The sequence below is a fragment of the Rhinolophus sinicus genome, linkage group LG05 (genome assembly GCF_036562045.2).
Source record: "Rhinolophus sinicus isolate RSC01 linkage group LG05, ASM3656204v1, whole genome shotgun sequence".
Lineage (NCBI taxonomy): Eukaryota > Metazoa > Chordata > Mammalia > Chiroptera > Rhinolophidae > Rhinolophus > Rhinolophus sinicus.
Window position 1 is genome coordinate 43,186,571 of NC_133755.1, and position 20,453 is coordinate 43,207,023.

Genomic DNA, 20,453 nt, shown 5'->3' on the forward strand with positions numbered 1-20,453 from the left:
CTCCTGGTAACTAACTGCATATAGTACTCTTTCAATCTAATGTCTAATTAGTCATTCAATACTCACCTGCAGAACTGAAACATCTTTACCCAACTACCCTGTACTAAACCAGCTATCTGAGGGTTGGTTCATAAGAAAAACAAAATCTCTTAATTTAGAGATTCAGAAGAGGATGTCTTCAGTTCATCAGTAGACTATTATGCTCCACTGAGTGCAGAGCAGAGGGCTAAGCAATAGACAGATCTTGATAAATACCTGAGTAATTAAAAGGCAAAACAATTTTTAAAAATTTAAGGATGTTTGAAAGTATATTTCAATAACTGAATGAAAAGTTACTGTATAAAAATGAGCTCCAAGCAGCTGACCTTAAAGTTAATCAGATAATTTTCATAAAAACTTAACATTAATTTATACTAAGCTTGTGTTTTACTTCCATTTGATGATTTACCAAAATGATAAAAATTACATTTGAAAAACATACCGTTTTTCAGCTCGTACTTTCTTCCCACAATGAGAGCAAGTATACATGTTGTCGCCTTCTAAAGTATCTTTAATAGTAACTTCATCAAGAGATTCCTGTGTATAAAACAACATTTAAAAGTTTCATATTACTGTTTACAGCATGCAAAAATACAAAAATCAGTAATTATAATTTGGGCAGAATGCACAGAGGAAATCAAATATTTTTTAAAAAGTGAATTCTTAATTTCAGTAAATTGTTTTCCCCTTGTACTGACAAAATGCTCCATGAATCTTACTAAAAATTTCAAAAGCAAAGTATTTCAATTTCGGGAAATATCAGCTTTGTGGTCTACCTTTAGTTCTTATTTGAGTAGCACAGCATAAAGAAAATAGATGAAAATATGAAAGTTAATTTTCTCTCAAGATGACAAACAAATCTGCCATATACAAACAGTTAGTTAAAAGCAGAAAAAAGTCTAAAAAAAGAAAAAAATATATATATATATTACTCACATAAATATTCTTCATATCAGCTACTTGGCACCTCACGGTATAAAACTCTTCAGCAGTCTGACTAACATGTTCACAATCCTGGTCAATCAACAGTCAAAGATCAGTAATTTATCATAATAGGCTAAAATACACACTAAGATTTCCAAAAAAGCAAAGAACAGGTAGAAAACTTACCAAGGATACAACATTGTTTGTAATTACACCTCCAAATAAACTTTTGACTGTATTTTTCTTAAAAAGAAAAAAAAAGTCAGTAATTAAAGTTGGGAAAAAGCTGTAAAAATTTCAAAGAAACTAGTTTTCTGGTACTAACCAGTTCTGGAGACATTTCTTCAATTTTGGTAATCAAATCAGTAAAAAACTCTGTCATATCTTTCTGCTCGCCAGTATTCAAGGGCTGCTTATCCATGGTGTATGTTTTACAGAAGGGTCTAGGATTGTATGCTTTGCATTCACTCTCCTGTAAAGTAAAAGTGGGAGGTGGGAAAAAGGATTATTAAACAATCAAATAAACAAATCTAAGTCTCAAATAAAAATAAGAAAATTTTCACAAGGTTCATGAATAAACATCAAAACAATAACAATAAAACGGGTAGTAAATCTACAAAGAAATGTTTAAAATGCTCTCTTGTTTTCATTATTTGATATCCATGGCATTTTCAGTTTAATAGTTTTGGTGCCAGAGGTGTTTAAATTATCATAAATTTTAAAAATTTATATTTTGTAAGAGCAGGAATTTCTAGGAAGGATTTTGGGACTCAAAGGACCCAGATTTGTATTGTGAAGTATAAAATACAAAATCTGTTCAGGCTGAATATGCTTTCCTACAGTTTCCTGCTTTGTCATTTCAGATGGCCTGTTCCAACTCTGTTAAATGGAGATTAAATATGGAATCAAGGGATAACCAGTAAATCTTTCAATTTTGTTAAAAATCTCATTTATCGAGTCCTGATTAAGTATCAGAAGCTAAAAACAACAGGAATAAATATAATCTCTGTCCTCAAGATTCTAACAGGTAAGACAAGTAACTTTCAATACAAGTGGTAGGTATCACAGAGTTTTGGTAACTTGGGAGAGACACTGTGGAATCTGTCACCTCTCAAAGGAGGTGAAAACCATGTTGATTCTTGAAGGATGACAAAAAGAAAAAGGAGAAGTGTGCTGAGGGAAGAGTGCTACAGGCAGAAGGAGTGGCACAAATAACTGCACAAGTGATAAAGCAACATGATGATGAGCTTCAAGAGGCTTCTAGTTACTATAGAGTGAGGACACATGGGGAGAAAGTTGAAGGGAAGTGTGTGTGTGGGGGGGAGTCACACAGGATATGTACTATGCTGATGAACCTGAATACTATTCTACTCATAATAAAGAACCACTGAAGAGTTTTAAGCAGGGAAGTAATATTGTAAGATTTACTTTTTTTTCTTAATTGATTATTTTTATAGTTTTGGGAGTAGGAATTAAGAGGGACAATGAAAAATCAGTCAGAACATTCTAACCCTAAAGCGGGTGACCCTATGACAAGAAAAGGATCAGATACAGGGCATTCTTCAGACAAGTAACAAGATGTAGATGACTGAAATATGGCTGTTAGAAATCATTACAACAAAGAATACCAGTAACTGACAAATTCAAATTGAAAAATAAGAGTAAACACTCAGGATAGAGTCAATACAAATGAACTCCTTTTAATGTTTTCAGCTTTGGTGAAAAGGTATATCTAATTAATTTTCCATACACAACTCTCAAACATACCATTAAATACGTAAACATTTTTTGAAGCTCCAGAAGAGTGGTCTTGTGCTTCATATCTTCTGAATACTGGAAATGAAAAGAAAACTTTCCATTAAAAGATATTGACGGTAGTAAATTAGGCATTCAAGCAAAGAGAGTATTACAATGTGCTTAACACTGTATTTATTTGCATTCTTTTAGCTATGAGTAGGAAAAAACACAGATACAGTCTATTCTTTCTTCAGCAATCTTAGCATTTTAAAAATTGGAGTATTTTGTTCATTATATAAATACAGGCATCACTATTATGTAAAAAACTGAATAAAGAAATCTTTAAAAAAATCGATTTCCAGATCAATGATCACTTGGTGCAATGTTAATTTAAAAGTTGGCAATTTTGTAAAAACAGAAAACATCTTAGGTGTGCAAAAAAGTTGTTTTCCACAAATAAACCCACACTAAAAAAAATACGTTAATAAATGACATCTCACCTTCATCTAGTTATACCTTTATTATTTCTAGAAAAATAGATCCTTAAACACTGCAGAGCAATACTGGCCAAGATCTCTGAAAATCCTCTAAATATTCAATTATCATTAACTGAGATTCAGCAATCAGGCTACTCATTCAATAGAGATTTAGTAAAGAACATCATCCTTTCAGGAGACGCCCACATTCATGCCAGGCACTTTTTAGATCTACTCTATCTCATCCAAATATTAAAATAAATCTATGAATTATCATCATTACAAATTACTACCTGTCATAATTTTGAAAACTCTCTGATAGTTTCATGGAATAAGCCTCCCAAAGACCAAGAGTACACACTAGTTATTTGTGTTGAGTGCAACTAATAAGAGTTATATTCAACTGTGGACACCAGATAAGGACACTGAAATTGGGATCTGTTTAACATGTAGTTACCATAAAATTATACAATATCAAGGCAATAAGAATTGAATAAAAGCAATCAACAAACTTGGCAAAACAATTACATTTTATTCCTGGCATATGGGAGGGTTAATATTCCATGAGATTATGAGAAGAGTCACACAAAATGACATTTTTCAACATACATACATATCTAATACACGCAAATTGTTAATAATTCAGAATATAAAAATAGTCCAGAATAAAGATCTGGATTGATATTTTCATAACTGGAGAATAAAAAGTATTAACTGACTGCATAACAGAAGTGACTGAATTCTTTAAACTCAACTCAAACCGAGGATATTTTACTTAATGTGCAATTTCTAAATAAATATATACCCTACATCTGCATGTATTTACCACATAAAAGAATACATGTTCACACCCATTAGGGTGTGACTATTATCAACAAAACAAAAACATCACAAGTGTTGGCAAGAAAGTGAAGAAATTGGGGCCGGCCCCGTGGCTCAGGAGGTTGGAGCTCCATGCTCCTACCTCTGAAGGCTCCTGGTTCGATTCCCACATGGGCCAGTGGTTCCCACAAGGTTGCCAGTTCAACAACTCAAATCCCGCAAGGGATGGTGGGCTCGGCCCCCTGCAACTAAGACTGAACACGGCACCTCCAGCTGAGCTACCTCCCAGATGGCTCAGTTGGTTGGAGCACGTCCTCTCAACCATAAGGTTGCCGGTTCGACTCCCGGGGATGGTGGGCTGTGCCCCCCTGCAACTAGCAACGGCAACTGGACCTGGAGCTGAGCTGCGCCCTCTACAACTAAGACTGAAAGGTCAACAACTTGAAGCTGAACAGCACCCTCCACAACTAAGATTGAAAGGACAACAACTTGACTTGGAAAAGAAGTCCTGGAAGTACACACTGTACCCCAATAAAATCCTGTTCCCCTTCCCCAATAAAATCTTAAAAAAAAAAAAGAAAGTGAAGAAATTGGGATTTCTGTGCACAGCCAGTAGAAATGTAAAATGGTGCAGCAACTATGGAAAAACGGCACAGTGATTCCTCAAAAAATTAAATATAGAATTATATTATGATCCAGCAATTACACTGGGTATATATACAAAAGATGTGAAAGCAGGGGTTCAAATGTGTATTTGCACACGCATGTTCATGGCAGCATTATTCATAATAGCAAAGGTATAAGCAACCCAAAAATGTCCACAACAGATAAACAAATAAAACAAAATGTGGTATACACATACAATGGAATATTATTCGGCCTTAAAAAAGAAGGAAATTCTAATACATGCTACAACATGGATGAACTTTAAAGACATTATGCTAAGTGAAATGAGCCAGTCACAGAAGGACTAAGTATTGTATGATTCCACTTATGTGAGGTACCTAGAAAAGTCAAATTCATAGAGACAGGAAACAGAATAGTGGTTGCAAGGGATTTAGGGGAAAGGAGAATGGAGAGTTAAGTATTTAATGGGTACAGAGTTTCAATTGGGGATGGGGAAAAAATTATGGAGATTGACAGTGGTGATGGTTGCATTGTGAACGTACTTAATACCACAGAACTGTACACTTATTTATGGCTAATATGGTAAATTTTAAGTTGTGCATGTTTTGCCACAGTTAAAATACATGTAGCTTTCTGTGAACATCAGAAAATGGAATAAAAATAACTAACATTTTCATGTAAATAATCAATGCCCATTTGACTAGAATACTTCCTAAAGTCACATCAAATTCTTTTCTGTATGTACTTTTTATGTAGACACAAGTCTAAATTTAGTTCTTAGCCAAAAATATCATTTATGAGGCTAACTCACAGTTAGCACAGCTAATTGTTCTTTCTGTTGCTACACACTAATTCCTGACAGTGTTAATGGTTTAAAAGGTGATCATTAATATGAAGAAGAAAAAACAAGAAGACCAGCTGAAAATAAAATTACTAAAAACATACTTTTTTGTTAATAGCTGGTTCTACAAAATTATGAAGATGGGACCACCAAATTTAGTCACAAATACTTCCATGCTAAATGAAATCAATTATTTAATGATTTCTAATCATAATTTGTCTCAGATGATAAACTTAAAAAACATCAATATAACTAAAGCCAAAAACCAAACCCACTTAGTATACTATAAATTGGAGACATTAAAGCATAACTTAAAAATACTATGGATTGATTGACGATATATAAAGAATGGCAATACATTGTTGGGGGGCAAAGCCAGGACATCAAGATGACATGATGGAGGAAAATAAAAACCCACGGGCAAATATAAAGAAAGTTTGCCAAGAAATGTTAAAAGCAGTGCAGACAGCAAACTAAAAATAGTCCATGGTAAAAAAAGAATGAAAACTAGAAAGAACAAGTTAACAAAAATAACTAAGCAGAGCTTACCTAAAGAAATTAGTCCTACAATCAATTTTACTTTGGGATAAACACTAAAGAAACCAGTTTAGATTCTGGTAGTAACTTCCCTACTTTGCTTTAGGCTTTACTGTCTATGCAATTAATATTTGTATTTATTTTTTACTGAAAATACCACATCTGTTATATACACTGACTGTGTATATTCCATCACTGTTTTGAGAAATAAATTATACCATGATGTTAGTAGTAATCTATTGAAACGTAAAAATAATCAAAACATAACAAGAGTTAGTTATGTAATCAAATTGTCATTGTAAAATTCATCAATTACTTTCTCAAATACTTTAGTAAATTGGAAAAAAAATCAAGATTTATCAACAAAATTTTACTTTAGTTTTAATTTTCAAAGTGAGAAAACTGTACCTTAGCAGTGAAGACGGCCTGTCTTGCCTCAGGTATCATATAAAGCTGCTGAATAGTGGAAGCCAAATAACAAGTTGCTCCAAGGTTAGTCAAGCCAACAAATCTACACTCAGCACGGACATCCTCGTGAGGCCAGTAGTCCCATTTATAAGGTGCATGAGCTACTGAAAAAAGAGGGAGGAAAAGATGTCCCCCCCAAACAAACTATTAAACATAACATATTCTGTTTCTGTTAACTACCTCCATTATGTGTTTAGCAAATATACATAAAACATTATATATGGTCATTTAAAAAAAATTAGTAGGAACACATTAGTAAAACTAATTCATTCCCTAAAAATTCAAAGGAAACATAAAACATTATATATGGTCATTTTAAAAAATTAGTAGGAACACATTAGCAAAACTAATTCATTCCCTAAAAATTCAAAGGACTGTCACAACTTGATTTTACTTAGCACTAAATTATTTAACCAAAAAGTGCTTAAGTATTTTAGATATCTATAAAATGTTCTTCTCATCTGTTTTTCCTTTCTTTTTTTTAATTAGCTTCAGATGTACAAAACAATGTAATAGACATTTACCATTTATATCCCTCACACAGTGATAACTCACCTGCCCTCATCTGTGTTTTTTAAAAAAACAATTTTTACTTTTTAACTTCAGTAATATCTTAGCAACAATAGTTTATAATGGTAAAGTGTGTGAATAGTTAATTCTTTCTTTAAACCATTCCCTCCTCAAATCTCATTTCTGCATACAAAATTTACAAAAATTAAAGGAAAAGAATGCTTACACTGCATGTGTTGTGCCATAACCCAGTTATGTATTAGCCTGTAGTTCTCAACAGATCCCTTTACCATCTCTACTAACAAATCATAAGCAGCAGCTCTTGAAGAATGTGATTTGCACTTTGGCTGTTGTCTATCTTTTAGACTAGGCAACAAAAACAGGAGATTGAAGATATCTCTTAAGAATTCCTGGAAAAAAAGAGAAGACCAAGTATAACATCTAAACGTGGATATTAATTACATTCCAAATATAATGAATAACTTACCAAGTAAACTAGGTCATATGACAATCTAAAATTTACTAAAAGACTTCTAAAAACTTAAAGCAGCATCATATACTATCATCTGAAAGTTTTCCCAATGTTCATTTCTCTTACAGAAAACAGAATGGGTAGATCAACTTCACTCTTACCTCCCTCTTGAAACCTAATATAGCTTATTCTTACCGATTCTCATTGACAATGCTATTATTTTACATTCTATTAAGTGACCGAAAGTTTTTGTTAAGGACTCATTACTCCCTATCTTGACTGCCTGTGCCTTAAGTTTCTCCTTATTTCACTCTAATAATAATGTTAGTGGCAACAGCAGCAAAAGCAGAAACTTAGTCAAAATGAAAACTTTTAAGTGCCAGATAATATTCAAAGGCCGCCAAATGAAAAACATTAAGAACCTGGCCTGGAGTCATCGAGTTGGCAGGTGCCAGAGTCAGGATTTAAGACACCAAGCCCTTAACTTCTACACCAGTGAAGTTCAAACGGAGGTGCAAGGTTTTACCATGTGAAGTACATTTCAGCTGTACTTTTTCCTAAATTTGATATGCCTGAGAAAGGGTCACTTTTCCCATTTGTTCCTTCTTAACTTTCTTTGGTAAAGTAGCAAAGGACCAATTATTTTCCTCACCCATCTCAAACACTACGGTACATTGTTCTAGGGTTAAAATCTCCTGGGGTATTGCATGGAAAAAAAAAATGTAATATACTTAAGACTGAGACTCTGCTATCCTTAGAAAGGTCGGATTGTAAGATTGGCCCTTGACTGTCATCTGGAAACATGCAAGGTAAACAGTTCCCTCCTCTGATGTAAAACTTTCCCTAAGTGATAAAAGTGGCTCGCTGTGCCTGTTTGTATTTGGTTTATGCTGAATAACTGCTTTATATCTGGGAATCTGAAATTTCAGTGATTATGGTAAGTCATGCAAATATTATGTGCCTACAAGACCCACCACGATAAAAACCCTGGACTCCTAGGCTCAAAAGAACTTTCCTGGTAGACAACACCTCACATGTGTTTAACACTCATTGCTGGGGGAATTAATCATATCCTGTGCAACTCCATTGGGACAGGACTCTTAGAAGCGTGTACCTGGTATCTACCAGACTTGGCCCCATACTTTACTTTTGCTGATTTCATTTTGTATAGCCTTTTGTAAAGTGATGTATTCTGATTAAAATGAATCAAATTTACTTTTAATAGTATATAAAGTATAATGGGACAGGTGTGCAAAGATGTTCCCTGCAGTTCTTTTTTTACAACTAGTACCATGTCAATAAAGATTTGCCTCTTTTGTATTTAATTTTTAAAAATTTTCCTCTTTAATGTATTTGTTTTTAAAATGAAGAAAGCAGATCACATAATCTTACTTGCATAACATAAATTATGTATTTGTGTATTTAATATATCCACAGAAAGTCCTGGAAGGCCATGACCAAAAAAGCATCATGGGAAATTGAACTATACCCCAAAAAAAATGTATTTAAGTGGATACTTTGGTCAACATTGCTCAAGCAGTAGTTTGCTGTAATCAGAAGTGTCTGGACACTGAATGTAACCACTTTGAGGACCTCTTGTAATTACAGAAGTCAAACATGACTTGTATTCATCTTTTGTTATCAGTATATATTGAGTATTCCAATTTTAATACTTTCCTTTCTTAAAATGTGTATACATTTTTTTGGAACCCTCTGTATATAGGTATCTTCTCTTTGTAATAACTAAATTTTCATTCTTTATTTACTATAGTTGTTGCTTTAGTGTTATCAGAAAAATAAACACATTTATATTTTAGAATAAAAGTTATATATTGGTTTATATGTAAGACTTCAATCAGCAAGACTATAATTCAATCAAATTATTCCCAGTAATGGAAATTATCCCCTGTAATGGAAAACTAAAAAAAAGACCTACAAGAAATAGCACAGGAAGGAGCTTTGTGGAACAGGGGAAGTGGCACAGCTCTAAGATTGATAAGACTGTCACCCAAGTTTATCTCAAGAACCCTTAGTGTATGCCCATGGGGACAATATTCCATCCTTTTGGTTATTCCTATTTCCTAACGCAATCAGTGACCTCAAGAAAACAATCTTGCAAACCATAACTAACTTACTCACTGCAGGCAATGACAAAAGTACCAATGGAAGAGTGAATAATTTAATCTAAAGAGTAATTAGACATTTGTTGGTGTAGGGTCACTAAGTGTACCAACTATTCAGTAATAGATTTTACGTCAACACGTTTTTAAAATTTGAAGCCAGTGTGATACTCTAAAATGACTACTTACTAATTCCACTGTGTAAGTTATTAGTTCAAAATATTCAATCCCACAAAACTGTACCATTAAAGTCGAAGTGGTCTATCAATAGTCACAGGAAGTAAAATTTGTTTCTGCATTCTAAAAACAAGCCAAAAATTTATATTCTAGGGTTCACTTTATTCAAAGTTCACTTTTCCTGCCAGCAATCAAGTTCTAGCAAACTTAACGTTTGCATGCTTGAGAAAATTACACATACCCACATACAATTTGGATATATTTCATATAGACCTTTGGATGTCTTAATACCAACCTGTCCTTCCCTTGAAAATTTAAAGGGTGGTTTGTGTTTAATGACACTTGTTGCAAGCCTGAGGAGTCCCGTAAGCCCGTCATCTTCTATATTGCCATCTTGATGATCAAGGATCTCCCTGCTACAAAAAAGAATAAAAGCAAAACAAGACAGTTCACATAATTATGTCCTTTATCATTCCTCAACAATGTAATTGTCAATTTCACATCAAATTTTACCTTCGAATACAGTCAGCCAAATGTCGTGCCAAAGCATCTAAGTCAAGGAGTGTTGTCTTAATACAAAGAGAAAATATAAAATTCAAATATAAATTTTAATGTTTAGCAGTTCAGAGATTATTAACACAACAACAAAAAATCTTTTCTTTGTAAGTAACAAGAATTAGGTTCATCCAAATTCATTAATCTACCTATTAAATAATAAGTAACTCTTTACTTATATATAATGTAAATTAATAAAATTATAATTGTGAACACATCATTGATAGTCTTTCAAAAAAGACACAATAGAATGTCAGTAATACACTGTGATAGTCACAGCAATTTATTGAAAAGACACTCAGGATTGTTGTTGTTTTCTTTTTCTTTAACAATTTTATATAGATGTACTTCACATAATATACAATTCACCACTAAGGTTTGTTTTTAACACCGCCTTTAAACTAGGCTTTAAAAATAAACTTAAATGTACAGTTAAACATTTCAGAAAGCTTTAATTCTCATTGTAACTGAGCAAACAAAAGATTTTATAAAATAGTACTCAATATAGGAGGATTTTCAAAGAAACTCAGATCTCTATGAAGGAAAATAACTTTGGCAAGCAAGAAATAATAGATTCCTACTTTAAATGGGCAATCCCAGGTGTTAAAAAAAAATCAATGTTTATCTGGCATCAATATTTTATGAATAATAATGAAGTAAATTAAAACATGTTCAGTATTAATTTTTATAATTATTTCTCAAATGAAAAGTTAAAAAACTAAGAATTCAGATGTAAAACTGTTTCTTAAAAGTAGTAAGTGCAAACATTACAGGATATTTTAAATGTAAAGTGCATATATTGCACGTTGAAATGCATAAAAAATTGAGAGAAATGTATCTTCTTCAAGTGTTTTTGATTTTCTCTGAAATCATTTAGATGCATTTTAGCTTACTAAATTAATAAAGGAGAAAAAATAAAAGAGTTTATGTGACAAGTTTGTCTTTGAAATTAACTTGTTTTAAACATTTCTTTGGATGAAAATGTTTTAGTCTAGTCTGAGAAAAATAGATCAACAAAATAATAGTGTTTCTTTAGCTTTAAATAACTTGTATTTTAATTACAATTTTATTTTACATTCAGAACTCTGAATCTATATTCTATTACAGAAACCTGTTAATAAAATTTCAAGTCTAAATTTCACATTCCAAGTAAGATTTTATATCCACAAATCTTACGCAGAAGAGACAAGAAACTACTTACAGGTACCATATGAAGACATTTCAACAAAGATCAAAGTAAAAAGAAGAAAGGAATCAGAGCAGAACAGAAAGATAAAATACAGAAGAAAACTGATGACATTTTCAACTCATTATAGATTGACAAAAATGCTTTTAATAAGGATATATAAAGTTAAGAACACACATGTATATAATTCATCTCTATTAACAAGTTAATGTATAATTTCCTGAACATACCTGACTAGCGTCCTTTATATGTATGTTGTCAACTAATTTGCACAACAACCAAAAATACTCTTTACATCCAGGTTTTAACATTGGTTCTTCTTCATAATCATCTATCTATTAAAAAAAATTCAACTTTGTGAAAACATTTTTAAAAAGGAAAATTATATTTAAGAAACTACAGGCTTTATGAAAAAAATTAAATCCCAAGACAAACTAAACAGTATTCAAAATTTAACAAAAAAAAATGAAGAGAACACTACTAGTTTCTGTAAAATGGAATAATTAGGTACGTAAGTGAATAATATGAGAACTCTCAGAAAAACATCACTCTCAAATTACTTATAACCTACTTGGAAAAGACATGAATAATGTATAATGCTAAATAATATGATAAGAATTAAGAATTCAATATAAATGTGGGAACAAAAGAAACCTGTAGAACACGAGTATATATATAAATCTACCCACATGCAATGGCCTATCATACCGTGTTTCCCTGAAAATAAGACCTACCCGAACAATCAGCTCTAACGCGTCTTTTGGAGCAAAAATTAATATAAGACCCAGTATCGTATCATATCATATCATATATCATAACATAACAGACTTGGCCTTATAGTATAGTAAAATAAGACCAGGTCTTATATTAATTTTTGCTCCAAAAGATGCATTAGAGCTGATGGTCTGACTAGGTCTCATTTTTGGGAAACAGAGTAGTTTTGAAATCTGAAAAATAGAAAGAACACATATTTTTTACATAGTCAATGATAGATTAATATGGAGGAGAAAAATGTAAATCCTATGATGTATTTCTGGGACTAGTAAAACTTATTAATGGGCTCTGGATTTATTGTATGATAGAAGTCTTTTACAAGGCTAGTATATACACTGAAGCGGGGAAGGAAATTGAAAATTCTAAATATCATCATAATTAAAAAAAAAAAAAAAACAAACTTGTGTAACAATGAGAAGAAAGCTACATTTATGATGTTTCCATCATTCAACTTACTAACACAAGGCCCAGACCCTAGTAAGAATAGATGCTATTTCCAAACAGAATATCCATGAGGGATCCCACAGAGCAGAAATTAAAGCACACAGATTCCATTCCTAGGTGTAACATGGACACAATTATGTCACAATACTGTCACTTTAAGAACTATGTAACTATTATCCTCTTGGTAAAAACTATATACAGTAAACAAGTACTCAAAATTACTGCAAGGATATAATACAATGATAAACCTGAAGCAAAGAAAACTGCAGAAACAGAAACTGCTCCTGAACATTCACAGTAAAATCTTACCCTGATAGGTTTGAGTGCTTGAGCATCAGGAAGAAATTTCAACAACGTTGAGGCAGCCAACAGCAGAAAAGAACGATTGATTGAGTCTCCTCCATCCAGCCCTGACAGAGATAACTTATAAAGACCATTGCAAGACTCATGACGGACTGCAGTCTAAATGAAAAACCAAGTTCCAAAGATAGTCTGAGTTAGTATTAAAAAGTTAATATTAAGATTACTATCTTGCCAAAAATAACATGTTAGGTGGCTTCTTTAGTAATAGCTCTTAAAATATTCTCATCACATACTCATGCATATAAATAATATATGATCAAATAAAGTATCCCAAAGTATACAGTGATATGTAAAAACATATTTTAGAAATTCCAAATACAGGTATAAAATAAAACCAAATAAACACAACAAAAGACAAATACAAAAGGGATTGAGGAGAGGCTATTCATAACAACTTATTTACAAGATTAAGTAACAGGATAAAAGTAACAGGATAAAACATTTTCAGAACTAGAAGCAATTTAGAAAGTACTTAAACTAGAACACTTTACAGATTCTAAGGGACTTGCCCAAGTGTCACAATGGTTATCTGGGACAGATCCAGAACAACTACCTAAGGATAAACTCTAATTAAACAGAAAAAACAGAAGAAACTTCTCTAAAATATGAATTACCAAAATACTCAAGTCCTCCACCTCTAGAAAAAAGCAATTAAAAAACAAAACAAAACAAAATAAAATAAAATAGGGGCCGGCCCGGTGGCTCAGGCGGTTAGAGCTCCATGCTCCTAACTCCGAAGGCTGCCGGTTCGATTCCCACATGAGCCAGTGGGCTCTCAACCACAAGGTTGCCAGTTCAATTCCTGGAGTCCCCACAGGGGATGGTGGGCTCTGCCCCCTGCAACTAAAGATTGAACATGGCACCTTGAGCTGAGCTGCCTCCCTGATGGCTCAGTTGTTGGTTGGAGCCCAGGCTCTCAACCACAAGGTTGCCAGTTCAATTCCTCGAGTCCTGCAAAGGATGGTGGGCAGAGTCCCCTGCAACTAAGACTGAACACGGCACCTTGAGCTGAGCTGCCACTGAGCTGCCACTGAGCTCCCGGATGCCTCAGTTGTTTGGAGTGTGTCCTCTCAACCACAAGGTTGCCAGTTTCGACTCCCACAAGGGAATGTGGGCTGTGCCCCCTGCAACTAGCAATGGCAACTGGACCTGGAGCTGAGCTGCGCCCTCCACAACTAAGACTGAAAGGACAACAACTTGACTTGGAAAAAAGTCCTAGAAGCACACACTGTTCCCCAATAAAGTCCTGTTCCCCTTCCCCAATAAAATCTTTTAAAAAAATAAAAATATAAAAATAAATTAAAAACCCAAAGTAAAATAATCACTCTGTCAACAAGTATTTCAGAAAAGACAAATATGAATGTTACAAAATATTTAATGTTCGCACTACACTTAAGTTACCTACTTCAAAACACTCTAGATCTTAAAAGCATTAAATAAGCACATTCCAGATAATGTGATATATTTATGGAACTATATCTGTCCATTTGTTTCCATTAGCTCTTTTTCATTATCAATGCTAATAATACTATGAAAAAATATGAAGAGTAACAGTAGTAATCTTCAATCTTTATCTTACCTCAGGAATAAGGAGGGTCAATTTCTTTAGCCAATCTTGTAAATGATCACTATCAGCAAGGCTAGACTTCACTAAAGAACAGCAATGAGCCCAACTCACCAAGAGCCACATTGAATAATGTGAAACTAAAGAAAAATTAGAAAAAAATGACTATAAGGGCTTGCACTATAAAGAAAACACAATGTTCATTATTAAAGATATTATATATAAATATATCTAGCTATACAAATCTTTACCTATTAAAAATTAATTTTTTTGAACCCTTACCTTCATGTCTAGACCTGTGATCGGACTGAGCTTTCAAAACTCTGTAAAATAAAAACACACCACCACCACTAATTAAATTCAGCAATGAATTAAAAATAACTTAATTTATTACCATATATTCTTAAAGTAAATACCACTCTTCCTCCAAAAGATTAGACTTTTAAGAAAGCTACTGTTATTTTTTTTCCTATGGTCTTTATCTTTTATTTTTAAAATCATTGGGAAAATCTTACAATAGCAAATACCAATTGAATGTTCACATTTAATAAACAAAATTTGAGTGAATCCAACATTGACTGAAATAAGTGAACCCTCAAAAACTGCTCATGATTTAGTTACTAAAGATAAGTGTATTACAAAAAGTAAGGCTATAACAGTTTCAAGTAAAAAAAAAAAATATTAACATAAAACACCCTTCCTTTGACAGAAGAAAAATTCTGAGATGTCCTAAATTCAATTATAGTGGGCCAGAGGGAGAGAGACAGAAAGGGACAAAAATAGTTAACCAGTTATTAGCCGTGGGCCAACTAACAAGAGACTGATCATATTCCTGAACGTATACTGGAGCTGTGAATCAACTTCTATAGTAACCACCAGAAGCCACCGATCTTGCTTATACATAAACTTTTGGGGCTGTTGCCTGAAACCAATCAAAAGTAGTTAATATTTCTTTCTTAGGGACTATGTACAAATCCTAGAACAGCCGCCACTTTACCTTTTATAACCCACCCCCTTATCTATAGCCAATGTCAATTTTTTTCAAAACAACTTATATCTTTCTTCCTCAAAATGTAATGTATAAAAGAGCCCATCAACTCCAGGAGGGTGGACATGTTGCTATTCCAACTAGCCCTGCTCCTGGTGGTTTAGATTTCTTGCCCCAGGACCTGGTCCTTTTGTGGCTAGTATTTGGCTAAATAAGCTGTTTCTTTCAGAAAAGCTTTCGGCCATGAAGTTTCTGTTTAACACTCTTATATTGTTAACGCCAATTTCTATCAGGAATGGTTAAAAGCAAATTATTATAAAGTAGAGAAAACTGAATAGTTTAATTCTGTATTATTTCACCTCCAGTTTTTTCCATGATACTTTTAGTAACTTCAATGGAAAAATGTATTATCTCAATTTAAAGAAAACTAAATATTAAAATTTTTATTTTTAACAAAATGATTAAATATGGATTATTTGCCTTACAAATAAGTTGTTTAAGAAAAAAAAGCACCATCTCTGATATCCCCACTTCGCTATAATTCATATAGTCACCTTTCAAAATCTCAAAAAGCAAGGTTCACCCAAATTATTATTTAAAGTAAAAGGTACTAAGAAGTTACAACTTTACAAATCAAGTCTTTGGCCATGTTATATGTTGAATTTTTATCATACCAGTATAATATATTTAACTTTACCAGAGCAGCCACCCATCCACCTTTGAAATATGTACCATTAGAAAATTTTTGATAACACAGGCAAAAGTTCGTTGTAGCTGCCTTAATTGGTAAAATCTCCTAACAGTATAAACTGAAGGTGAGAAACTATGAAAAGGTAATGGTGCAGAAACAGGAGCTGAGAAAACACAGGGATGGGGTGGGGGAGCTCACATTACAAAAATGTAATGAGTTCTTTAAGAATGGAACTGGTGGAATGAAAACGAGAATTGTCACAGAGTGAACCAGCTTGAAAAGCAACAGCTGGTATCAAATCTGCATTTATTTTTCATTGTGTGAGGTTAACAAAGTGAACAAAAAGCAGACCACAGCAGTCACTGAATTGCCTTAACTCACTATATTGTAGTGTGTGGGATCCTGAGGTAGAGTTTGTGTTAGAGGATGAGGAGGAAGAGTTAAGAATTATTAAACTGGAGAGTAATTGGTAGTTGGGATGTAAAATGTGTTTTATCATACAAATCAAGGACATGTTATAGCATTTTCTTCATTTCCTCATGTTAATAAATGCATTAAGTTTTACTAACAACAAGGTATGGTGCTTGGCACTGAAAATATAATGGTGAGCAAAATCAGATACAGTTTGTATAGAACTTAAGAGTCTAGTGGGGTAAAGCAGATACTAATCAAGTAATGAATGTGAATTCAATTGAGACAGACACTAAAGAAAAGTACATTAAAGTAATCATGCTATTTATATGCAACTGTTGCCATGAAGGTGACTTTTAGAAGTATCTAAAAATAGTCAATTAGCTATTAGCCATAAATAAAGTTAAGCACTTTTAAAGGTGTTTATACTAGCTTTATAAATCATTTGCATACATGGCAAACTTTAGCCCAACATAACACCTACAGAATACTTGGAAATTAATTTTACATACTTTATGTCGTTACTTAAGGCATACAGTCAGGTCCCCATGTATTAGCCAGCAATTATCATATTTGAATTTCTGTATTGAAATTTTGCACATTTAAAAAAATTTCCAACATAGCCCAAATAAATGGAATTGTATTGCATGCTTTAACTATAGTCTTATAAACACATTTCCAGCTCTGTCCACCAGGGCCTAGAAGCAAAGAAATACTAGTAGCATTGAGTACATCAAGCGCCTATATTTTGTAGGTTCCCACCAACAGGAACTAGGGCTTCGTAAAGAAATGACTGATTGATTCTAGAACTAAGGGAATTTACAAGCCTATAAGATCTTGTAGTAACAGGAAAAAAAACATTCCCCCCCTCTATGCCAAATAATGGGTTATGTCAAAAGGACACATGAACAAAGCTTGACGAGACCAACTCATGTATAGCTTGAGCAAAGTGAATAGTAATGAATTACAACTTGTAAATGAAACAAAAAAAATCTACAAATCCAAATTGATACTAAATAAAGGGAGGAAGAGAAAGCTCTTCCTCACAATAAGATGTCAACTAATAAGCATAAAATGGGAAGAGTTAGAAAATTACTAGTTTGTAAACATACTAATATTTAATTCAGGCAAGAATCATCACTGAATGCTAAAAATCAAGGAATGAAGATTTTATTAGGAAATTTAAGCAGCTGCAAAATATCTTCCCAGAGGTTACTTTTAATTACAAAGGAAAAATCAGAAACCTTACTGTAGAGAAATCTGCAGGAAACCAGATTAAATGATCAAAATTAATATCACTAATAATGGGACAAACTGACATCACCAGTATGTACTGGGAAAGACACATACATATTTCTGCTAAAATGTATAATCTGAATCTAATCATGAGGAACAATCAGGAAAACCTAAATCGAAAGGTGTTTTATAAAATAATTGGTCTGTACTACTAAGAAACATCAATATCATCAAAGAAGGACTAAGAAAGTCCCCTGATTAAAGGAAATGGAACAAATATGACAACTAAAGCAGTACATGATCCTGGACCAGGAAAAGAATTCTCATAAAGAATATTAATGAGACAATTTGAGTATCAATTGTATATTAGATGACAGTATTATATCAATGCTAAATTTTGTAAATTTGAATATTTTACTCTAGCTGTTAAGAAAATGTGCTTGGTATTTTGAGATACACATCAAAAGTTATTTATGAGTAAATGGTCATAATGTCTGAAACTTACTCTCAAAGACTCAGGACAATATGTAAATAAATGTGTTCGCACAGACACACAAAGAAAATATGTGCTCATGATCATGCGATAAAAACAGGCAAGATGTTGGTAATATGCAAATCTAGATAAGCGATACGAGATTCATTAAAACACCATAACAATTTTTCTGTTAAGTATTACATTTTTTTAAAATGAAGTTTTAAAACACATATTCTTACTACAAATACATACATAAATTATGATAAAAACTTCATACCTAGGAGCCAGATTATCGTATGTATAAGCAACAGACATAAGTCGCTGAATCAAACTGGTTCCTTGCACGAGTAGAAGAAATACCTTTAAAACATAAAACATTAAAAAAATCCTTAAATATACTAAAACACAAAAATGCATTTTTCATCCACGACTCCAAATTATTTAAATTTTTATCTATGAGAAGGAATATCCCAAAAATGGCTATATGAAAAATACTATAAAAATATCAAATATTAGAAAACCAGCATTTTTTTCTCTTTAAAAGTATTTATTCCTTTAGAAATTTTTTTTTATTAGTTTCAGGTGTATGATACAATGTAATAGTTAAAGATATTTATACCCCTCACCAAGTGATAACCCTCCTCCCCCAATCTACTATCCCTCTGACATCGTATATAGCTGTTACAGTTCCACTGACTCTATTCCTTATGCTGTACTCCACATCCTGTGACTATATATATATAAAATTATAATTGACATTATTCAGCTTCAGCCTCAGGTGTACACTGCACTGGTTAGGCACCTACACCATCCATAAAGTGGCCTCCCTAATAAGACAAGTGTCCATAGGATACCCTACAAAATCTTTACATTATTATATTCCGCAAACTGTCTTTTGTATCCCCATGGCAATCATGTAAAACCAGGATTTTTTTTAACCAAACTTAAGAACAGCAAATTAAAAAAAAATAAAAATAAATATATATACATATACATATATATATATATATATATATATATATACACACATATATATATATTCAAAATTTAGAAATACACAGGCAAAACTATTCTTTACCTGTGATCCAGAGTCTCTACATGTCACCCAACTGGGTGAGAAAAATATATATTACTTATTAATGGTTTTGGGGGTGGTGGTTGAAGAATTAAATATTTTTTTTATTTTTGAAATAAGGAAAAAAAAAAAGTCAAGCAGTGGCCGATTCCTCAACCATCCTGAAATAAATATAGAAAAGCAATATACCAGAAATACAAGCATGGATTCTAGAATAAAAATTCTGAGGTTCAATGTTTAGTTTATTAACTTTCCAGCTGCATGATTCTAATAAACACTTAGTTTCTAAATCCGAGTTCTTCATCTATATAATAGGGGGAAATTTTTGCTAATTTAATTTTAAAATGTTCAATCCGTTCTGTAGGTTGGAACCCACTTTGGGCACTTATTTCAGAAGGCACTGTTCCCATCCTGGAAATATTAGTCCAGTGCAGCAGGTAACATGGAAAACACTGTAACACAAGTATATGCAACATACCAAATGTCAAAACAAAGGAGTAGCAACTAAACCTGTCCCTGGCAAATCAGAAAGCTTCAAAAAAAATGCTTAGGCTGGACATGAAAGCCGAATTTGGAATTTGATCCTTCTGAAACGCTATTAAGGAGAACAAATGAAATAATGACAGTAAATTATTAAAAATTACTTATCTATAATATAGCAAAATTGATGGCTCTGTCTCCAGAATTAGTGTAACAAAAATTTTGTTCCAAACAGCTTAAATTTGCATACTAAGCTCTAATTATTATGATAAACAAATGGTAAAATATATTATGCACCTTTTGTAAACTATAAAAAGCTAACACTGGTTTGTGTGTAGGAAAGAACTCCAAAAAGGTAACACAACATTATTAAATGGTAGTCACCCATGACTGGGGAGAAGATTCACTTGTACATTCCCATTTTCAGTAAGCATGTAACTGCATACATTTTTTAAAAAACA

At 32.7% G+C, this 20,453-nt stretch overlaps 1 protein-coding gene across 7 annotated transcripts in view; it reads right to left on the reverse strand.

The window, feature by feature from the left end:
* Positions 1-20,453, reverse strand: part of USP34 (ubiquitin specific peptidase 34) — a 205,557-nt gene that overhangs the window by 51,516 nt on the left and 133,588 nt on the right. For all 7 annotated transcript variants that reach the window (XM_019717506.2, XM_074332027.1, XM_074332028.1 and 4 more), the window contains 14 exons: positions 18,715-18,797; positions 14,919-14,959; positions 14,652-14,776; positions 13,019-13,171; positions 11,722-11,826; positions 10,264-10,319; positions 10,046-10,166; positions 7,208-7,391; positions 6,412-6,572; positions 2,731-2,796; positions 1,289-1,435; positions 1,150-1,206; positions 976-1,053; positions 482-576 (listed from right to left, as the gene is read on the reverse strand). In XM_019717506.2, coding sequence (XP_019573065.2) covers positions 482-576; positions 976-1,053; positions 1,150-1,206; positions 1,289-1,435; positions 2,731-2,796; positions 6,412-6,572; positions 7,208-7,391; positions 10,046-10,166; positions 10,264-10,319; positions 11,722-11,826; positions 13,019-13,171; positions 14,652-14,776; positions 14,919-14,959; positions 18,715-18,797 — 1,472 coding nt within the window. The remainder of the gene's footprint in view (positions 1-481; positions 577-975; positions 1,054-1,149; positions 1,207-1,288; positions 1,436-2,730; positions 2,797-6,411; positions 6,573-7,207; positions 7,392-10,045; positions 10,167-10,263; positions 10,320-11,721; positions 11,827-13,018; positions 13,172-14,651; positions 14,777-14,918; positions 14,960-18,714; positions 18,798-20,453) is intronic.